This window comes from Dendrobates tinctorius, unplaced genomic scaffold (assembly GCF_039654945.1).
Source record: "Dendrobates tinctorius isolate UK_male_01 unplaced genomic scaffold, ASM3965494v1 ptg000164l, whole genome shotgun sequence".
In the NCBI taxonomy this organism is placed as follows: Eukaryota; Metazoa; Chordata; class Amphibia; order Anura; family Dendrobatidae; genus Dendrobates; species Dendrobates tinctorius.
Genome location: NW_027361831.1, coordinates 5,294,170 through 5,312,509, shown reverse-complemented (window position 1 = coordinate 5,312,509; position 18,340 = coordinate 5,294,170). Strand labels below are relative to the sequence as shown.

Below are 18,340 nucleotides of genomic sequence, written 5' to 3'. Positions count from 1 at the left end.
CATAGAATCGTAGAGTTGGAAGGGACCTCGTGGGCCATCTAGTCCAACCCCCTGCTCAAAGCAAGATTCGCTAAATCATCCCAGACAGATGTCTGTCCAGCCTCTGTTTGATGACTTCTATTGAAGGAGAACTTACCACCTCTCGTGGCAGCCTGTTCCACTCATTGATCACTCTAACTGTCAAAAAGTTTTTTCTAATATCTAATCTGTGTCTCCTCCCATTCAGTTTCATCCCATTGCGTCTAGTCTTTCCTTGTGCAAATGAGAATAAAGATGATCCTTCCACAATGTGACAGCTCTTGAGATATTTGTAGACAGCTATTAAGTCTCCTATCAGTCTTATCTTTTGCAAGCTAAACATTCCCAAATCCTGCAACCTTTCCTCATAAGACAGGGTTTGCAGACCAGTCACCATTCTGGTTGCTCTTCTCTGAACTTGCTCCAGTTTGTTGATGTCTTTTTTAAAATGTGGCGCCCAAAACTGGACAAAGTATTCCAGATGAGGTCTGACCAAAGAGGAGTAGAGGGCAATAATGACTTCACGTGATCTAGACTGTATGCTTCTGTTAATACATCCTAGAATTGCATTTGCCTTTTTTGCTGCTGCATCACACTGTTGACTCATATTCTGTGATCTATTAATATACCCAAGTCTTTTTCGCATGTGCTGTTGCTTAGCCCTATTCCTCCCATTCTGTATATGCTTCTTTCATTTTTATTGCCCAGATGTAGTACTTTGCATTTTTCCCTGTTAAAAACCATTCTGTTAGTTGCTGCCCACTGCTCCAGTTTATTTATATCTTTTTGAATCCTCTCTCTCTTCTCTAGTATTAGCTATCCCTCCTAGCTTTGTGTCATCAGCAAACTTAATCAGTTTACCATCAATTCCTTCATCTAAATCGTTGATAAAGATGTTGAACAATACAGGACCCAGGACAGAGCCCTGTGGTACCCCACTTGAGACATTCTTCCAACTGCATGTACAGCCATTTACGACCACTCTGGGTCCGATCACTAAGCCAGTTATGAATCCACCTAAGAGTTGCCTTGTCCATTCCATACCTAGTCATTTTTTCAATAAGGATTGCGTGACTACGGACCATATAAGGTGGCCAGGGTAGGTCACATGAGTGAATGCTGGGATCCGGTTGGTCCGTATGGAGGGTCTCGCCTGGCTGACGTGCTGAGTGCATGTGTAGACTCTGTGAGCTGCAAGTGTCTGCCAGTTCCCAGGGTGAGGGAATGAACGTCTGAAGTTTGAAGCAGCTATGAGGTAATCCGGCCACGGGGTTATATAACTGTGAGGCTAGAGAGCCTGTGTACTGGACATTGCATAACCTGTGTGACCACAGGGTTAACAGAGGGGAGCTCTGTAATGAACGTTATGCTGTTGCCATAAAAAGCCTGCTGCAGTATCTGGTTTATGCTGATTAATAAACCTCATGGACTGTTGATGTTTTATGAAAAACCTGTGAAGGACCTGGTTATTTGGCTGCCAAGCGAGTATCCCCTACCTTACTGACAAGCGCTACCTTACAGTATTCAGACCCTTTGTTCAGTATTGAGTAGAAGCATCCTTTTGAGCTTGTACAGCCATGAGTCTTCTTGGGAATGATGCAACAAGTTTTTCACACCTGGATTTGGGGATCCTCTGCCATTCTTTCTTGCAGATCCTCTCCAGTTCCATCAGGTTGGATAGTGAACGTTGGTGGACAGCCATTTTCTGATCTTTCCAGAGATGCTCAATTGAGTTTAGGTCAGGGCTCTGGCTGGGCTAGTCAAGAATGGTCACAGAGTTGTTCTGTTTTCAATGTTTTATTTATTGAAAATTATTGGCAACATGACAGCGATGCAGTAAATCCAACAATGCAGGCGTAATACAGCACAAGTAAACAATACAGTGTTCAGAGGACCATACCGGTCTCAAGAATGGTTATGAAAAAGCTGAAGATTGACCAAGTCTACAGGGATGTAAACACCCACTCCGCCGTCAGAACATCATTACCATGAGGAATCATTACCATGATCAATTCTTACTTGTTATTAACACATAAACATACATTTGGAACAGAACTGGTGCCCCGATGTTCAATAATAAACCTTCTGATGAAACAATTGACTTAGTAGGAACCAAATCAGGGCCTAAAGAAAGGGGTGAAAAAACCACAGGAGTGTACCAATAGAACAGATGGGGGGGTAGGGAGTCGAGGGGCGGGGGAGGTTGGTGGGAGGTCCGTAGACACGCTGCTCAAGTCTAAGATTCAAGATGTAGGGTCAGGCGTAATCATAGAAATGAATTTTTCTGATTTCCTGTACGACACCCAAGGAGTCCAGACATGCGAGAAGGCAGAAAAGCTATGTGTAGAAAGTGCTACCAATTCTTCAGAAAGATACAGTTGGTCAATTTTAGCTAATAACTGTCTCAAGCTTGGAATATTAGACGTATGCCAAAATGTAGGTAGGATGAGCTTGCCAGCTGTAAGTATGAAGGAGGCCAGTTTAGATATGGCTTTATTATTTGGAACAATTGGAAGATTGAGGAAAACATGTTCCGGTGTGAATTTTATATGGGTACGTACTACCTCATTCAGAACCTGGAATACCGTGTTCCAAAATTTTTGTATGGTGTGACAGGACCACCAGATATGTAGATATGACCCTCTGTCCTTCTCGCATCTCCAACACAAGTCCGACAAGGTGGGAAGCCATTTGTGCAACATGAGGCGTGTTATATACCAGTGAGTCAATATTTTATAGCCATTTTCTTGAGCTCTCACACAGTGTGAAGGGCCATATGAAAATTTATATATTAGGTTAGTTTGGGAGTCAGAAAAAGAGTGACCTAACTCTCCTTCCCATCTCCGAACAAAGGCTCTTTTTTGAGAAACTTGCTGTACAATCAACATATTATAGAGGGCGGAGAGCATTTTTTGGGGGGTTTTTGTTTGGGAGCACAGTGATTCAAAAGTGGTTAAAGGTCGTGTAATGTCGCCATTTATCATGGCTTGGCGTAGCGACTTCCTTAGAGATTCATAATGTAAGAAGGTATAATTAGACATTCTGGGTAGTGTTTTCATATCTTGAAAGGGTATAATAGTCCCCTCTTTATATAACTGATCCAATAGAGGTGATTTATCTGTTGATGTAGGTTTCACCAATCCCGCTGCCATGACATCCGAAACCTTAGCAAGCGGCGAGGGGGTCGGCGCTAAATAAAATGCCACTGACTTCCAGCATTTAATCGCCGCCCTAGTAAGGAGATTCGGGAAGGTAATTTTAGGTGTCACTGCAGGAGAGAGGATAACAGAGCGCAGATGAGTCGGAGCCATCTGCTCTTCAATATTGAGCCAGGGTTTCTCTCCAGTCTTCCTGACCCATTCGACAGTCCTTGATAGGACAGCAGCCAAATAGTAAGTGCAGATATTAGGGGCTCCCATGCCACCTTTCCCTCTGGGCAATGAGAGTGTATGTGAGTTAAGTCTCGGCCTATGTTTATTCCAAATATACTTAAAGATAGAACAATTGATCTGGGCTAGGAACGACCTAGGCAAATCTATAGGCAGCATCTGAAATAGATAGATTAATTTAGGCATGAGGATGCTCTTGATCAGGTTTTTTCTGCCCATCCAAGATAGGTACGGGGCCCTCCATCTTTTAGTCTGGTCTGCAACTAAACTAAGAAGCGGTTTATAATTTAAATTGAATAAGTCTTTAAAGGGCGGACTAATTTTAATACCCAGATACTTTATATAATTGCCCGGCCAGTGGAAGGGGAATTGTGACTTAAAATCATTTATAGTGCTAGCAGGTATATGTATGCCCAGTGCTTCGGATTTAGATGGGTTAATTTTGAAATTAGACAGAGCTGTATTTCTCTAGAATCCGCATAAGGGCTGGTATGCCTCTGTGGGGACAAGTCATATTGACTAATAAATCATCAGCAAAGGCCATGGTTTTATGCGTTAAACCCTGTATGGACACCCCCTCTATGTCTTTGCATAAATTTATAGCTTTGGTAAGCGGCTCCATCACCATTATGAATAATAACGGCGAGAGAGGGCATCCCTGCCTTGTTCCATTATGAATCTCAAATGAGTTGGTAAGGGAGTTATTAAGTTTAATTCTTGCTGTGGGGTGAGATTACATTTGCAATATTGCCGCTACCAGAAGAGGGGGAAAATTAAAGCTAAGGAGGGTTTCCTGCAAGAAGGTCCAATCCACTCTGTGGAATGCTTTTTCCGCGTCTGTGCCTAGTAGCACCAAGGGTATCTTATGGAAATCAGAATATTGCATCAAATGTAGAACTCTCCATGCATTTTCCTTGCCCTCTCAACCTCTAATGAAGCCGGTCTGATCTGGGGAGATCAGTTTAGGTAAATACTCCGCAATGCGCCTCGCGAGCATACTGGCATAGATTTTTAGATCCACATTCAGTAAGGAAATGGGTCTGTAGTTACTACAAAGTTCTGGGTCCTTGCCTTCCTTGTAGATTAGAGAAATATGAGCTTCCAGGGATTGGGGAGGGAAGGCGTTACCTTGGAGTATTTCATTACAAAGATTAAGTAAGTGAGGTTCTAGGGCCTCAGAAAAGGTTTTATAATAGATAGCAGGAAATACATCGGGGCCGGGGGCCTTCCCTGAGGGACTGTTCGAAACAGTGGATCGGACCTCCCCCCGGGTGAAGGGCCTAGTGAGGAATTTTTGTTCTTCTGATGTAAGTTTGGGGAGATTAAGGCTAGCTAAAAAGGACTGGATTTCTGCTTGTTTTCGTAACCTGTCCACGTCAGATTCATCAGGTTTCAAATTGTAAAGGCTTGAATAATATTTTAAGAATTCCTGTGAAATTTGGCCAATGTCAGATGTTTTACTGCCACTGGAGGTTTTCAGGGAGTGAATAAAAGTCTTAGCTTGTCTAACTTTGATTAATGACATCATAAGTCTAGAGGCCTTATCGCCATGTACATACATACGATTTCTCCAACTAATGTACTGCTTTGCGGACTGCTTATTTAGCAGATCCTTTAGTTGTAAGCGCTTGGCTGTCAGTGCCTCCAGATTCTGACGCAGTAAGGTTCTTTTATGTTGTTTTTCTAAATTAACTATCTCTTCATAAAGATCTTGTATTGCCTTTTTGCGCTGTTTGTTGAGGTGAGAAGCTATAGAAATTAGTTCCCCTCTGACCACTGCTTTGTGAGCCTCCCATATCATTGGAAAGCTCACCTCTGGAGAAACATTATTCTTAAAACAGTCTGTTAGAATGTTTCTGATTTGTTGTTTGTTAGTGTCTGAGGTTAGAATTGAATCATTTAGCCTCCATGAGCGATACCCGGAATGGGGTTTTGAAGTTGAAAACCGTACTGCAACTATCGAGTGGTCCGAGTGTACTGAGGGAAGAATTTCTGCTTTAAATAGGTTCGGCAACAAAGATCTTGGTAGGAAAATATAATCGATTCTGTGGTAGGAATTATGGGGATCGGAGAAAAAAGTGTAGTCAAGGTCATTAGGGTGCATATGTCACCACTAGAGTTGAGCGATACCGTCCGATACTTCAAAGTATCGGATCGGAATGGATCGGCCGATCTTAAAAAAAGTATCGGTATCGCCGATTCCGATACCGGAAGTCCCATTCAAGTCTATGGGACTTCCGGTATCGGAATAAGAAAAATCCTGTTTTTCCCTTGTACAGCCTCTCTGGGGTCTGTACGGGCCTTTCGGGGGGCTGTGCCGGCCTGCCAGGGGGGCTGTGCAGGCTCCGGTGGGCTGTGCCGGCCTGCCGGGGGGCTGTGCACCCTGTGGGGGTCTGTACCGGCCTGCCGGGGGGCTGTGCCGGCCTGCCGGTGGTCTGTGCACCCTGTGGGGGTCTGTACCGGCCTGCCGGGGGGCTGTGCCGGCCTGCCGGGGGGCTGTGCTGATGTCCGGGGGTCTGTGCAAGCATCGTCCGATGGGACTACAAGTCCCATCTGGCGATGCCTGCTACCATGACAGTGATTGACACATTAGCCAATGATGGGACAGTAGTAGTCCCATCATCCGGCTAATGTGTTAAATGTTAAAAAAAAAAAAAAAAAAAAAATACTACATACATACTACATGCATGCTACATACATACTACATGCTACATACATGCTACATACATACTACATACATACTACATACATACTACATACATACTACATACATACCACATATATACTACATACATACTACATACATACTACATACATAACACATATATACTACATACATACTACATACATACTACATACATACTACATGCATGCTACATACATACTACATGCTACATACATACTACATATATACTACATGCATGCTACATACATACTACATGCTACATACATACTACATATATACTACATACATACTACATACATACTGCATGCTACATACATACTACATGCTACATACATACTACATATATACTACATGCATGCTACATACATACTACATGCTACATACATACTACATATATACTACATGCATGCTACATGCATGCTACATACATACTACATACATACTACATGCTACATACATACCACATATATACTACATACATACTACATACAATACATTCATACAATACATACATAGACATACAGTACATATAACATAGAGTAACATACTTACCAATACTTGTCACATTGTTCCCCGAAGCCATTGTCTTTTACGGAATAAATATTAACATAACAAACCACAAAAATACTCACCCACGATCCGAAGCAGTCCACGAGTGTGTCCCACGACGATCTTGGGTAGAGAACTGCAGCATCAGCTGTTGCTGCCGTTCTCTACGGGATGCAGGAATCCAATGACGGAAGGTAGGTATCCTTCCGCACTGTATTCCTCCGCCACTTAAAAAAAAAAAAAGTCCCTAGTCTCACTTTATGCCATTGCTGCGTGGGAATTTCCCACACAGCAATGGCATAAAGTGAGACTAGGGACTTTTTTTTTTTAAGTGGCGGAGGAATACAGTGCGGAAGGATACCTACCTTCCGTCATTGGATTCCTGCATCCCGTAGAGAACGGCAGCAACAGCTGATGCTGCAGTTCTCTACCCAAGATCGTCGTGGGACACACTCGTGGACTGCTTCGGATCGTGGGTGAGTATTTTTGTGGTTTGTTATGTTAATATTTATTCCGTAAAAGACAATGGCTTCGGGGAACAATGTGACAAGTATTGGTAAGTATGTTACTCTATGTTATATGTACTGTATGTCTATGTATGTATTGTATGAATGTATTGTATGTAGTATGTATGTAGTATATATGTGGTATGTATGTAGCATGTAGTATGTATGTAGTATGTATGTAGCATGCATGTAGCATGCAGTATGTATGTAGCATGCATGTAGTATGTATGTAGCATGTAGTATGTATGTAGCATGCATGTAGTATATATGTAGTATGTATGTAGTATGTATGTAGCATGTAGTATGTATGTAGCATGTAGTATGTATGTAGCATGCATGTAGTATATATGTAGTATGTATGTAGCATGTAGTATGTATGTAGCATGCATGTAGTATGTATGTAGTATGTATGTAGCATGTAGTATGTATGTAGCATGCATGTAGTATATATGTAGTATGTATGTAGCATGTAGTATGTATGTAGCATGCATGTAGTATGTATGTAGTATGTATGTAGCATGTAGTATGTATGTAGCATGCATGTAGTATATATGTAGTATGTATGTAGTATGTATGTAGTATATATGTGTTATGTATGTAGTATGTATGTAGTATATATGTGGTATGTATGTAGTATGTATGTAGTATGTATGTAGCATGTAGTATGTATGTAGCATGCATGTAGTATGTATGTAGTAATTTTTTTTTTTTTTTTAACATTTAACACATTAGCCGGATGATGGGACTACTACTGTCCCATCATTGGCTAATGTGTCAATCACTGTCATGGTAGCAGGCATCGCCAGATGGGACTTGTAGTCCCATCGGACGATGCTTGCACAGACCCCCGGACATCAGCACAGCCCCCCGGCAGGCCGGCACAGCCCCCCGGCAGGCCGGTACAGACCCCCACAGGGTGCACAGACCACCGGCAGGCCGGCACAGCCCCCCGGCAGGCCGGTACAGACCCCCACAGGGTGCACAGACCACCGGCAGGCCGGCACAGCCCCCCGGCAGGCCGGTACAGACCCCGAGCAGTCCACACAGCCCCCCGGCAGGCCGGCAGAGACCCCCGGAAGGCCCAAAATGACGGCGCATCATGATGCGCACTCACCGCGCATCATGATGACGTCAGGCTGTCAATCAACTTTGAACTTCCGATTCCGATGCCGACTTCCGATATTGAAAAAATATCGGAAGTCGGTATCGGAATTCCGATACAGCAAGTATCGGCCGATACCCGATACTTGCGGTATCGGAATGCTCAACACTAGTCACCACACATCTATTAATGAAAGACTATGCAGGGATTTCTCTATCCTGATAATATTTTGGTATGAAATCTGACATTTTTTTCGTGGACGAGTCCAAGATTGGGTCTAGAGGTATATTAAGGTCCCCTCCAAGAAGTGGTATGCCCTCTAAGAAGGAGCGGAATTGATTTAGTTTGGATGTAATCCATTTGATTTGTTTTTTGTTGGGGGCGTATAAGTTGCCAATAGTGACCAAGGTTCCTGCCAGTAGGCCTTTTATAAAACTATATCTCCCCTCTGGGTCAACCAGTGAGTCAGATAGTAAAAAAGAAGTATTCTTGTCAAATGCAATTGACATCCCTCTAGAACTCTTCAGGGGGGAAGTTGCGTGGTACCACTGGTTGTAATATGAATTATCAAAAGAGGGAAGTTTCTCAATTTGATAGTGCGTTTCTTGTAAAAGAAGAATATTAAAATTTTCCTTTTTCAACCAATTCAGTGTCTGTGCTCTTGGCATAGGTGAATTTAAGCCATGCGGGTTAAAGCTTGCTAATTTTAGTGTACTTTGATTAGCTTCCATATAAATTGAAGTGAGCGTGCGGACCTTTGTTCTGCAGTGTGACCTCACAGGACCAACCCGGGGAGGACGTGGGCAAAAACAAGGGGTAATTGGAGTATAATGGTATTAAGTTTACTTTAACTGGGGTAGTGCACTGGTCAATGTCAGTGCAAATAACAGTAACATAAACCATGTTGATTTGAGACAATTAACATTTCAAAAGGGGGGGAAGTGATTATGATGACGCCAGTGTCACAGGCCTCATGTATAAACACCTCTCTCCCATCTCTTGGAGCAATGCCTGCCCCCTCACTCACAGTCAAGATATATCAAAGTGGATCGAGCAGGCCCCCCCGAGAAAGGAAGCAACAATAAACTGTACTGAGTAGTGCTCTACTCACACATGAGGTCCATGAAATCCGCCATAGATATCGATTGATGCCGCAGTTTGACCTTTCTACCTGAAACGAAAATTAGAACACAAAAAGAAAACACAGGAATACAATAAAGTCAAACTAAGCAGCCTCCAGATGACTCTACCGTTGCTGATTGGCCATATCCAACAGGCAGTTCCCATGTCGTGGACAAGTCCTTGTCTTAGGCCATCAGCTCGTCAGTTTTCTTCATCCGGATAAATAGATTTTGGCTTTGCTGCTTTACGCCGGTTTCGAGTGGACTTTGCTGATTGGACCAGATTCCAAGGCTCGGGCCGGGACAGAGGGTGCAGTGAAGGAACTGGATGGTATACCTCTATGTCCGGATACTTTTCCAGGACTATCCCCAGCTCTTTGCACGCCTCTTGGATTTCCGCCGAGGTCCTGGCCTGGATGCGTTTGTCCTTGGAAGTTATTGCGATGCCAAATGGGTACAACCAGCGGTATTGGTATTGGTTATGGCGCAAAGCCTCAGTAAAGGGTTTTAGAAGACGTCTCTTATTTAATGTCGATGCTGCTAGGTCCTGAAAGATCAAGACTGGGGAATCCCCAAATGTTATATTTTCTGCTTCCCTTGAATGTCTTATTATTAAATCCTTAGTACAATAATCTAAAAAATGGCAAATGACATCCCAGGGAGGGTCTCCCATTTTCGGTCTTGGTTTTAACGACCTATGTGCCCTTACTATCTCAAATTGTGAGGGGTCGTCTTGAGACAAAAGTTTAGAAAATATTTCAATCAAGGTTGCGGACAGCGCTTCAGCCGCTACTGATTCAGGGATGCCCTTTATCCGCAAGTTATTCCTTCTTTCTCTATTCTCATGATCCTCAAGGATAGAATATATTTGGTTGATATGTCCTCCTTGGCTCTGTGAGCAAGCTATAGCCTCATTGGTTTGCTGGATTATGGTAGAATTGGATGCCTCGAGCGTGTCCACCCTGTGGCCTATTTGTGAGATTTCTTGCTTAATGACGGATAAGTCTTTGACCACTGGTTCAAGAGATTTAGTAAGTATCCTCTTTATGAAGGATCTAGAGACAGGTTGGTCTCCCATGCTACCATTGTCCTCCATATCGCTTACTATATCTGATTCAGAGTCGCCTTGAGAGTGCTGATCCGTGGGCACTAGAGGTTTGGATTTAGTCACGGTGGATTTAGTTTGTTTTTTATTAAGGAATTTATTCATATCTACTTGAGTTACAGAAACTTTAGATACAGAAGAAACTGATGTGGATCTACCAATCTTGACCATCCTTAGACGTTGAAATTCAGCGATATCGGGTAGCTATTTTAGCATCATTCACATTCCCCCCGTATAAATTTTCATGAAGGTAGTCACATTTTTAAAGGATGCGCAAGTAGTTTGGTTCGTCCTTTATTTTGAGATAGATGGATGCTAATCTTCAAAGTGACCACTTGGTGTCAATATTATCTCAGCAATGAGTCTGATTCTAAAGAGAGTGTCCTGCATCTTTATTTCTGCTTTCCTGGGACCTCTAGTCTGAGAAGAAAAACACTCAGGGGAAAAAAAAACGAGGGTTAACTCTTCAGGGCATACAGTGTCTCCTTTCTTCCCCAATCTCCTTCGCCTTTATGGCCTCTCCTGTTTCTCTCCCTTCCTTCCCTCTCCTCCTACCCTCCTTCAGACCCAGACCCTGTTTTTTTATGCCTTCAGTGAATTATATTTTTATTGTATATTTTCTCTCCCTCCCTTCCCGTCTCCCCCTCTTTTCAGCCACAACTCTGGGTGCGATTTTATCTCAGAGACAGTTTGTGCTGTGCTCCCAGCTTCAGCCCCCAGCGTTGCCTCTCCCCACAATATGGCGCCGGCCAGGGGCTGGAAAAAGAGTCCAGAATGTCACTAACGTCCCCGGGTCTCGCTCGGGTAGCTTCAGATCCCGGTGACAGGCAGGCCTGCAGCCAGGGAAGTCAGGAGCAGGAGAAGAATTCACCACACTCCCCAGCAGAGGTATGTAATGAGTGCTGCCGGCCAGTGGTTGTCAGCACATGTAAGGAGGCGGGGGAGGGGTGCAATGTGACGGAGTCAGGCTGCAGAGTCTCCTGTTCACTGCTCCAGCGCCCGGGTCTCTCAGAAAACTAGTGAGGGGGAAGTGTGGCCACTCAACAGGGATGGCGAGGGGGGGGAAGTGTCCAACAGTCTCTTCAAACGGTACCTCTGTGACTCTGAATGTCTTTCCTCCACAGCAGCTCACTGTATGAATATGGCGTCTGTCCTCTTTTCACTGGCACCTGGGACTTGGCAAGCTCTCAAATCCGGGCAGCCGCTTTTCCCTCTTGTACAGTTTTAAGCTTCTGGAGGAGCAGGATGGGTTCCGGACACTATTGGTGTTCAATTTATAGCCAAGGGGTCACTTCCCTCTTTATAATCCTTTAGCTTCAGCAGGAGCACCTGGTAGACATGTCTTGTCGCAAGCTCAGCCAGGCCACGCCCCCCACAGAGTTGTTCTGAAGCCACCTCTTCGGCCAAGTCTGAGGTCCAGAGCACTCTGGAAGAGGTTTTCATCCAATATATCTCTGTACTTGGCCGCATTCATGTTTCCTTCAATTGCAACCAGTCATCCTGTCCCTGCAGCTGAAAAACACCCCCATAGCATAATGCTGCCACCAACATGTTTCATTGTTAGGATTGTATTGGGCAGGTGATGAGCAGTGCCGGGTTTTTTCCACACATACCACTTAGAATTATCACCAAAATGTTCTATCTTTATCTCATAAGATCAGAAAATCTTATTTCTCATAGTCTGGGAGTCCTTCATGTGTTTTTTAGCAAACTCTATGCAGGATTTCATATGTCTTGCACTGAGGAGAGGTTTCCGTTGGGCCACTCTGCCATAAAGGCCCAAATGGTGGAGGGATGCAGTGATAGTTGACTTTGTGGAACTTTCTCCCATCTCCCTACTGCATCTGTGGAGCTCAGCAGTAGTGATCTTGGGGTTCTTCTTTACCTCTCTGACCAAGGCTCTTCTCCCATGATTGCTTAGTTTGGCTGGACGGCCAGGTCTAGGAAGACTTCTGGTGGTCCCAAACTTCTTCCATTTAAGGATTATGGATGCCACTGTGCTCTTAGGAACCTTGAGTATTGCAGAAATTCTTTTGTAACCTTGGCCAGATCTGTACCTTTCCACAATTCTGTCTCTGAGCTCTTTGGCCAGTTCCTTTGACCTCATGATTCTCATTTGGTCTGACATGCACTGTGAGCTGTGACGTGTTATATAGACAGGTGTGTGCCTTTACAAATCAAGTCCTATCAGTTTAATTAAACACAGCTGGACTCCAATGAAGGAGTAGAACCATCTCAAGGAGGATCACAAGGAAATGGACAATATATGACTTAAATATGAGTGTTTGAGCAAAGGGTCTGAATACATATGACCATGTGATATTTCAGTTTTTCTTTTTTAATAAATTTGCAAACATTTCTACATTTCTGTTTTTTTCAGTCAAGATGGGGTGCAGAGTGTACATTAATGAGAAAAAAAGAACTTTTTTAATTTACCAAATGGCTGCAATGAAACAAAGAGTGAAAATTTTAAAGGGGTCTGAATACTTTCCGTACCCACTGTATGTGTGTATACTGTACATATGTAAAAATTCTGCCTATTGGTGTGTCTTGACACAGTGAATGACGGTTCAGACGTCCAATCTAAGGCAGGGGCATGCTGAGTTGTCAGTATGGTGATGAACATGCAATACGTTAAAAAAAGAGCATGGACCGCACCTCCAAAGAATCATACTGTACAATGCCCTAAATCCGCTAGGCAAAAAAAACCTAAGAACCTCATGTTCAGGTATATGTATTTTTGCCTGGCGGTATTAGATCATTGTATGATTTTAGGAGGTGCGTTCCATGCTATTTTTCTCAGCAAATTGCATGATCTGTACTTTTTTCTGACTCCTCCCATTTGGCACAAGTGATTTTAATTAGCAGGAAACTGCGAAAGGGTTCAGCATATTTTTGCTCTCACTTGCTGAGGAGCTGAGGAAGGTGAGTTTCAATGCTCCTTTGATTTGGTGTTAATGCTGTGTGACGGTCATTGTTGCTGTTGTTGTGTGCTTGTGGGGCGGTGTGGTCTGGAGTCATGTGGATTCAGCCTTACAGCATGGGTGCTGTGAGGCACCAGGTCGCCCGCCCTGCTGGTGCATTGTTCCGGCGGTGGTTAGCGCATTGCACCACTGCTTTAAGGTAATAGAAGTTAGGACCCACTGAGAGATTCGCCATGATGTGGCAGTGGGCTACATACAGTCTGATCAGAATGTTAAACTAAGAACCTCATGTTCAATTAGATATAATTTTGCCTAGCAGCATTAGATCAGTGTATGATCTTAGGAGGTGCTGTCCATTCTCTTGGTGACAGTTCAGTCCAATTGGATGCTGGGACGTGCTGAGCTGCCAGTGTGATCAGTGATTGTCATACCGCCCAATCAGGGCATGCGGGGTTTCATCTTTCCTATTCAGAGTGATTACCTGCCTATTTAGCTGGCTCTCTGCCTCCAATTACTACCAGTTGTAGTTTATGCTCAGTGGTATTTGTGTGCCATGTGTTCCTTTGCATAGTCTCAGATATATTGTTGTATTGCTTCATCTGATTGCCTAGCCCCTCTGTCTTGATTCTCAATCTTCCTGAAATCCTGATTGCGGACCGTGACTTGACTACGCCTTTGTCTTGCCCCTTTTTTATGACAAACTATTAGGATCAAGATCCGGCACTTTTGACTATCAACCTCCACGGCTTGCCCGTGAGCAGTGACTAACGTCACAATATCTATCTACATGCATATGTAACATATTTATTGTAGCTTTCCATGTACAGTAAGCCAGCCTAATGACCAGCTATTGAAATGAGAATTGCAGAAAATCGTGTAAACCATTACATTACTTAACCCATCGTGCAGCGATAAAAAAGAAATTAGTAGATGGACTCGTTAGGTCCAGTTTTCAAAGCGACAATGGCTAGAGTGATGATGGCTACGTCTGGGCAACCAACTTTAAACTTCCCTTTACTATTTTATGAATGTAACTTACAAAATATAGAGAACACAGCTAAAACATTATGTAGGATTGATGTAACCTTCAGTAAACTATTATACATAGAATTTGTTGAAGACTTGCTTGTCTAGATGATTGTTTACAGTCCGGCTTTAATCTGAACTAAAGGAAGGCGGTTCATCATCATCATCGCCCTCAGACTCTTCTTATGAGATGAGATCAAGCTCATCGTTTTCAAAATTGTATTCACTGCTTTCTTCTTGGTCTCAAGGGTCTTTCTATCCTAAATTATGAATAGAATCCTGAACTACCTCTATCATCAAATTACTCAGTTTCTTGACTCTGATTAATTTTCGAAGACTGATTCCTCATCTTAGTGTTCAGGTGAGGATTGTGTGCTGATTTCACTCATTCTTCATCTCTTCCTGTGTAGATAGGCACCGACACACGCTGCTTTACTTTACACAGCTCAGTGTGGTGGTATCTCCTGTCTTTATTGCTCAAACACCCCCCATTGTTTAACCACCTGGATGAGACGGTCGCTATTGATCACAGTATCTTAGGACAGAAACAACCCGTGCAATTAGTATTATGTAATAGTATGTGACAATGACAAAACGGCCTCTGCACCGTAATGTTCCAACCAATCATAAATACAAAATCTTCACTACATCTCTTTCTATGTTATTCTTTCTTATCTCTAGTAATTGTATTATTACATGGGATCTTTATGATGTTACATCGTCATCTTCCCATTCAGATTCCTACAATATTGGATACTCTCAGTGGAGACCTTCTAAATAAGAGAATTTTCCTGATTGACTCATTAAGGATGGATATGGACAGAGACAAGATGGCGGAGAAGATATTACACCTCACCCCAGAGATCCTCTTCCGGCTTACTGGAGAGGTGAGAGATTCTGATGACGTCACATTACATCATTCTTATCTATGGGAATAACAGATGGACAGAACTGGAGAGGTGAGGACTCTGGAAATGTCTGTAGTGAGATTTATTAATGTGTCTCTCCATAACCAGGATTACACAGTAGTGAAGAAGACCTCTATAGGGCGCTGTCAGGCCCCTGTGTCTGAGGGATGGGGAAGACCCCTGAGCCCAATCACGGGGCCTCCATCTCACCCCCTAATATATGAGGACATCAATGATCAAAAAATCCTAGAACTCACCTACAAGATGATTGAGCTGCTGACTGGAGAGGTGACACTGCTGGGAATGCTGGGACATTATACAGTATCGCTATGGAGGGATCAGGGTGATGACGGTATCATTGTATGTGTCAGGTTCCTATAAGGTGTCAGGATGTCACCATCTATTTCTCCATGGAGGAGTGGGAGTACTTAGAAGGACACAAAGATCTGTACAAAGACGTCATGATGGAGGTTCCCCAGCCCCTCACATCACCAGGTAATAGACAGGACTAAATACACATGGCCTATAATTATCTGTATGTAAAGAATGAATTCAGTCCCTGTATGTGTTTCCTCCAGATCTATCCAGTAAGAGGCCAACACCAGAGAGATGTCCCCGTCCTCTTCTTCCACAGGACTGTAAACAAGAAGAACCCGATGTTCCTCAGGATCATCAGGTAGATGGAGAGAAGGTGACATGAGATCTCCCCTATGATGTGTAGACGGCTGTGAAGGTCTTGTGCTCAGTCTTGTTTTATCCACCAGTATTATATGTTTTATACTTGTGTAATGAGAACGGTGGAGATGGCAGGATTAGAGCTGATCATAGATGTGACTTCTCCATCTGTTTGTTACTTTTACAATATTTTTTTGCAGGGTGAAGATCTGACCCATATTAATACTACAGAGACATATATGAGGGGTGATGAACAGTGTAAAGAGGAGAAAAAGACAGGGGGAAACAGGGGGAAAAAAAACCCTCCAAAACATTAGGGGAGGGCACAGTAGTAAGAAAAGATGAAAGATTGCCTGCGAATCAAACCAAACCGGGTCCTTTAAGGGATATAGCTTGACAAAAGGTAGACTGGTTAAGTATTCAAAAAAAGGTCATTATAAGTGCTAGCAAAGTGCCATGCAATATAACTGATGAAGGTGACCAGAAGACCCCATCTTGAAGAAGCCTTTTGGCGAAACAGCGCTCGTCGTGCGCAGGACTGGTCACAGTATCCCCTTCTGTTGCCGCATCTTACCACAGCAGTCCGCACCAACCATTTCAGGTAATTTCTGCCGACATTTCCTACATTTTGGTACAGTGTTGCTGTACACTGCGTTTTTTTGGAAAAGGCTGCAATAACGGCTGTTTATGATAGTCTTCTGGTCACCTTCATTGGTTATATTGCATGGCTCTTTGCTAGCACTTATAATGACCTTTTTTTGAATACTTAACCAGTCTACCATTTGTCAAGCTATATCCCTTAAAGGACCTGGCTTGGTTTGATTCGCAGGCAATCTTTCATCTTTTCTTACTACTGTGCCCTCCCCTAATGTTTAGGAGGTCTTTTCACCCCTGTTTTCTCCTGTCTTTTTAACCTACTTTTAATCTTGTATATTTAATTTGCTCTCTGTCACCAGTCACTTTGTACTGCTACGGCAGATTATGTGGTTTCCAGACTCTTGGAGATGAAGCATCTTCAGCATCGGCTCTTTGTGTCTCCACACAAGGTCTTTGAACACATTTTCTATGATTTATAAATGCTTTTTCTTTTGAGTCCAAAATATAATATTTGAGACCACAAATAAAATGGTGGGAAAATGGGCCACTTTTTTCCAACAGATATTTTTTATCCTGTTTTTTAAAAAAAAGGAAATTACACTAAAATGTCTGTAATCACCTATTCTCTTCTCCCAAACCAAAATGTGGGGGTAAAATTTTCTTTACATCTATACAGAAACCTCATTATTCAGGAGCAAAAATCTCTTTTGTGTCATCAATCTCCAAGTACCAGAGCGTTTGTTATTTTTCCTAACTACCATAGTAACAATCAGCACCCGGCAGTCACATAGCGAGATGCTAATGCAACGTTTACCACCTGGATGAGACGGTCGCTATTGACCACAGTATCACAGGACTTAAACAAGCCGTGCATTTAGTATTATGGAATAGTATGTGACAATGAGAAAACGGCCTCTGCATCGTGATGTTCCAACCATCATAAATACAAAATCTTTGCTACATCTCTTTCTAAGTTTTTCCTTATTGTCTCCAGTAATTGTGTTATTACCGTAGGATCCTTTATGATTTTACATTTTTCTTCCCATTCAGATTCCTACAGTTTCTGATCCTCTCAATGGAGATCTTCTATATAAGAAAATGTTTCTGATTACCCCATCAAGGATGGATAAGAACAGAGACAAGATGGCGTTGGGGATATTACACCTCACCCTAGAGATCCTCTTCCGGCTTACTGGAGAGGTGAGAGATTCTGATGATGCCACATTACATCATTTTTATCTATGGGAATAACAGATGGACAGAACTGGAGAGGTGAGGACTCTGGAAATGTCTGTAGTGAGATTTATTAATGTGTCTCTCCATAACCAGGATTACACAGTAGTGAAGAAGACCTCTAGTGAGTGCTGTCAGGACCCTGTGTCTGAGGGATGGGGAAGAACCCCGAGCCCTCCACCTCACCCCCTGATACATGAGGACATCAATGACCAGAAGATCGTAGAACTCACCTACAAGATGATTGAGCTGCTGACTAGAGAGGTGACACTGCTGGGAATGCTGGGATATTATACAGTAATGGTATGAAGGGATCGGGGTGATGATGATATATCATTGTGTGTGTCAGGTTCCTATAAGGTGTCAGGATGTCACCGTCTATTTCTCCATGGAGGAGTGGGAGTATTTAGAAGGACACAAAGATCTGTACAAGGACGTCATGATGGAGGTTCCCCAGCCCATCACATCACCAGGTAATAGACAGGACTAAATGCACACAAC

General features: G+C 43.1%; 1 protein-coding gene across 4 annotated transcripts in view; it reads left to right on the top strand.

The window, feature by feature from the left end:
* The window catches only part of LOC141052930 (uncharacterized), a 69,548-nt gene that overhangs the window by 24,281 nt on the left and 26,927 nt on the right, over positions 1 to 18,340 (top strand). For 2 of the 4 annotated variants that reach the window (XR_012220928.1, XM_073550251.1), the window contains exons 2-8: positions 15,164 to 15,313; positions 15,443 to 15,622; positions 15,706 to 15,829; positions 15,913 to 16,010; positions 17,657 to 17,806; positions 17,936 to 18,103; positions 18,189 to 18,312. Coding sequence is in view for 3 of the 4 variants with exons in the window: in XM_073550251.1 (XP_073406352.1) it covers positions 15,164 to 15,313; positions 15,443 to 15,622; positions 15,706 to 15,829; positions 15,913 to 16,010; positions 17,657 to 17,806; positions 17,936 to 18,103; positions 18,189 to 18,312 (994 nt within the window). In the remaining variant the exon portion in view is untranslated. The remainder of the gene's footprint in view (positions 1 to 15,163; positions 15,314 to 15,442; positions 15,623 to 15,705; positions 15,830 to 15,912; positions 16,011 to 17,656; positions 17,807 to 17,935; positions 18,104 to 18,188; positions 18,313 to 18,340) is intronic. The other 2 variants (XM_073550252.1, XM_073550253.1) reach the window with 2 other exon arrangements.